The sequence below is a fragment of the Benincasa hispida genome, chromosome 12, assembly GCF_009727055.1.
Source record: "Benincasa hispida cultivar B227 chromosome 12, ASM972705v1, whole genome shotgun sequence".
Classification (NCBI taxonomy): Eukaryota; Viridiplantae; Streptophyta; class Magnoliopsida; order Cucurbitales; family Cucurbitaceae; genus Benincasa; species Benincasa hispida.
Window position 1 is genome coordinate 68,503,046 of NC_052360.1, and position 4,910 is coordinate 68,507,955.

Here is a 4,910-nt window from a genome sequence, read left to right on the forward strand (position 1 = left end):
TATAAGCATTATGTCAGTTACCACTTAGCACTATGTCAGATACTAAAGTGAAGAATAAAGTTGCCTTTACGTAAGTAGTTTGGTTATAAGCGACTACGTTAGTTAAGTTATTAATTTCTTGCAAGTCTAGTGACCATAAGTATCTTTTAACATAATTCTTTATTATTATTATTATTAAATTGCCAAATTGATATCTATTATATATAAAAGATTAGAATTTAGTCCATATGTTTTTAATAGAACTCTTATAAATAGTCTCTTAAGAGCTACTTAGGAGCTTCTATCAAAGTATAAGAACTAAATTCTAATTTTTAAATCCATTAAATTCTAAATTCTTTCATTATCCAAACCATAACGATGAAATTTGCTATTTAACACTTTTTTTTAATTATCAAGTGAATTGTGACTAATCATTAATCAAGCTATTTTACCATTCTTTTTTATCGAAAAAATTCAAAAAGATTAAAAAATAATAATAATTTATCACGTAACAAAATTGAAACAGTTGTACTAAAGTCTCGTTTGGTAAACATTTGATTTTTATTTTTTGTTTTTGAAAATTAAACTTATTTCATCCACATTTCTTAAGATGATTTACATCTTTATTAAGTACAATGGTTTAATTCTTAGCCAAATTTCAAAAACAAAAATAACTTTTTGAAAACTACTTTTTCTAATTCTCAAAATTTGGTTTGGTTTTTTAAACCGATGGTGAAAAGTAGATAACAAAAAGAAGAAATTTAGTTGTGAAAGTAGTGTTAATAAGCTTAATTTTTAAAAATAAAAACGAAAAATAAAATGGTTACCAAACGTAGCCTAAGTAATTCAATTATCATAAAACTAGTACTATTCACATACTAATAAAAAACTAATATTTATACATAAAATTTTCAATTATAAATTTAGTCCATATGATTTATAATTATAATTTAGATCTTATAGTTTGATATGATGTATGTTTGGTTATGTATGGAAAAGAGAATAGGATGTTTAAGAATGTGTTATATTTTTATGTAATTATAAAGTATAAAATTAATTTTAATAATTAATTTTCCTTTGTTAATTTATTTTTATTATATTAAGTTATTAAATAAATTTGAAGCCATTAAAATTTAACTAAATTTACTCACTCATCCACCAATTTAATATATTTATTATCAATTAATTTTTTTATCTTGTACATTTATTTTATCAATTTTATTAAAAAAAATGTGTGTAATTAAGTTAAATATTTATTTTCCTTTTTTTTCGGTAGTTTTGTTAATTGAAGAGTTAATTAACTAATTGTTTGATGTTAATTATAAGCCATATATACAAAAGAAGTTGGTATAAACTAATTGATTTTAAATCATCAAACCATGTTTTTAATTATAAAAAAATAATTATGATTATAGATTAAAACTAGAAGTACAAGTGTACATGATTGTTTAATTGAAAAAAATTAATTTATTTTATTACTAGTTAATTAATTAATATTTTTAAAAGACTAATTAATGATTCTAATAAGTAATCTATAATGTTAATACATTTTACCAATAAAAAGGGATTTAAGTAATATAATTATAGTTTTGCATATTTTTTAAAAAGATTGTGATTTTTTATATTAATTCATAATAATTGAATAAATTATTATATTAGCATTGTTATTAATAAAATTAATTATATATGTCAATTATAAATTTCATTTAAACATATTTATAAAAGTTAAATATATTAATTATCAACGAAGAAGAAAAACAAATAAAATGAAAAGATAAAAAATAAGAGAGACAAAAAAAAAAAAAAAAAAACATTGGAAATAGAGAAAACTCGTCATTTGGGTGGTTATGAAAAATCTTCATGAATGAGAATATGAAATGCCTTTTGAGTAAAATATTTTTATTCTCAAGGTTAAAAACTTGTCTTAAATGTGGTGATAAAATTTCTCATTTCCACCTCTTATTTCCATGAATTAAATGAGCCATTATGTAAAAAGTGAGTCACAATTGATTACTTTTGTGTTATCTATATAGTTTCAATAATCGTAATGAGATGTGGAGTTGCCTTAAAATTTATAATCAAATAATGTAATATCTATTATCTTTATCGTTATAAGAATAAGAAGTGATAAATTTATAATTTTAAGTAAAAATGATAAAAAAAAAAAAACTAATTCAATTATGTTTATTATTGAGGTCGTGAAATTTCATTTCGATCACGATTCCGTGACGTGACCATAGTGTTCTTGTAATTAATTATGTAGCATAGTTCCAATTCCCCATCACCCATCTCTCACACTGACAACATCATGGTACATAAATCCTACCATTTCCCAACAATTACCACCACACACATCACCCATCACCCATGGAAGACCTCGTTCTTTCTCCTTCATCTTCCTCCTCCTCCTCCCTCCACCACCGCCTCCAATTTCTCCTCCATACTCAGCCACTCCCTTGGGCCTACGCTATCTTCTGAAAAACCACCACCGACGACAATGGCGGTCTCTTCCTCTCATGGCGTGAAGGCCATTTCCAATCCCCTTCTAAACCCACCTCCTCCTCCTCTGACCACTCTCCCCCTCTCCTCCCCGACGACCCAACGGACCTCGATTGGTTCTACATGATGTCCTTAACCTGCTCCTTCGCCGCCGCCGACGGCCTTCCCGGTAAATCCTTCAGCTCTGGTTCTGTTGTCTGGCTCACCGGCCCTGACGATCTCGAGCTTTACGACTGCCATAGAGTCAAAGAAGCCAAATCTCACGGCATTCAAACCCTCCTCTGCGTTCCAACTTCTTACGGTGTCCTGGAACTCGCTTCCCAACAAATCATCCCCGAGGATTGGACCTTAATCCAACAGATAAAATCGCTTTTCGACTCGGATCTATCTAATTTCACGAATACCAGTAGTAGGCCACTTCCGTTTTTGGATCAGGACTTTAATTTTGAGGATATTGGGTTTATAAGCGAAGTCCCGGAGGAAGAAATCGAAACCCCATCAAGGAAAAAATCGAAAACAGGGGAGTGGCCGGAGCTGTCGGATTCCGATAGCCCTGTTGCGAAAACAGAGGCCAAAAAAACCGGGCAAAAACGAGGACGGAAGCCAAATATCAGCAAAGAAAATGCAATGAACCATGTGGAAGCAGAACGGCAAAGAAGAGAGAAATTAAACAACAGATTCTACGCATTACGATCGGTAGTTCCAAATGTTTCAAGAATGGACAAAGCGTCGTTGCTTTCCGATGCGGTTTCGTATATAAACGCACTGAAAGCGAAAGTGGAGGAGATGGAAGTTCAATTGAGGGATTCGAAGAAATCCGACGGTAGCAGCGGAGAAGGCATGGATAACCAGAGCACCACCACATCGGAGGAGCAGACAAAGGCTAACAATGCCATAGCCGCCGCCATACGGTTCGATGTGGAGGTGAAAATCATAGGTTCCGATGCAATGATCAGAGTTCAATCACAGAACTTGAATTTCCCATCCTCCATTGTAATGGGTGCATTTCGAGATCTGGAGTTCCACATTCATCATGCTAGTATAACAAATGTGAATGATTTTATGCTTCAAGATGTTTTGATTAGGCTTCCTCATGGTTTCTCCACCAATGAAGCTCTGAAAGCCGCTGTTTTGTCAAGATTACAGTAAGCAAACCGCCTTTCTTTCTTCTTCTCCTTTCTCATATTGTAATCAATCTTATGCATATCCGATTAATATCTTTAGTCTTTGGATTCGTCGTCTCTGCCTCTTCCTCACTCTGTACAAAAATAACCTTTCTTCTTTTCTGGCTTTTTCTTTTTTCTTTAAATCATGGTAATATATATTTTGAGAGAAAATTAGAGAAAAAATAATTTAATAAGTGCATCTCATCAAATTCTCCTTACTCTTTGTTTAAAATATTTTAATATTTATTTGTGTGAGTGCATCAAAGTATAAAGTCAAATGTAACTTTTTCTTTGTATTAAAAGTTTCTGTACTATGGTTTTTTGTTTTGGTCTCTCAACTTCATGACATCAAATTTAGCACGTGCTATGTCTTTCTCTCTAACTTTCTTCCGAATTTATTTTAGCTTTACTCTACTTTTACCTTTTTCTTATTATTTTTTTTTTTAAATTTTTTAGTCGAAACAAAGAAAGATAGAGACAACACCATTATACTAATGAAGGCAATCTTAATATAATTTTTTTAAAAAAAGAAAATCAAATTTAAATATTTTTTTTGATACATTTGTAAATCTCAACGACTATAGTTAGATTTGTAAGGACATACTTAGTTGACCATCCGGATTTTGTTTTATGTTTTTCAGATTTACTAAATTCAACAAATATATATTTTTCGAACAACTTAGATTTTATTTTTGAAAAATATTTTCGAGTTCTATGATTCAAATTGTGTAAATTCTGAAAAACAATATTTTATGTTTTCATTGTATTCAGATTGTGAATTTTAAAATTTAAAATGTAGAATGATATTGAATAAAAATAAATACATTTTGATATATGGTTATGTCATGTTATAAACTCAATTCATTTTCTAAAACAATTAAAATTTGTATTACGTAATGTATTATAAATTAGATAATATAACAAAATAAAATTTGGCAAAAAACATGTTCATACATCAATTATTAATCGGCTGTGGTCAACTAATATTTAGTGAGTAACTCACAACAATTTTTTTCATTAAATTACTTGTTTCAAATTTCTAGTTTCACATTATCTACCAAACAGATTCTAAATATTCAAATGCTTTTGTTGTGGGAATGATTAGCGGTAGCTTAGGATACACCTGTCCCCCTTTCTTTTATTCACACACAAATATTTAAAAAAATATTATATTAGTTGGGCCGCACAAAACATGGATGCAAATAAATTTTTCCTTTTTCTTTTTTCATTTCAATTCTCCATATAAAATGTTCCGAAGTGTTCATG

General features: G+C 29.5%; 1 protein-coding gene across 1 annotated transcript; it reads left to right on the top strand.

The window, feature by feature from the left end:
• The first annotated feature begins 2,604 nt into the window (after positions 1–2,604).
• Positions 2,605–3,627, top strand: LOC120067612 (transcription factor MYC1-like). Its single transcript, XM_039019155.1, has one exon. It carries the CDS (start codon positions 2,605–2,607, stop codon positions 3,625–3,627), a length of 1,023 nt encoding a protein of 340 aa, XP_038875083.1.
• Positions 3,628–4,910: the final 1,283 nt, after the last annotated feature.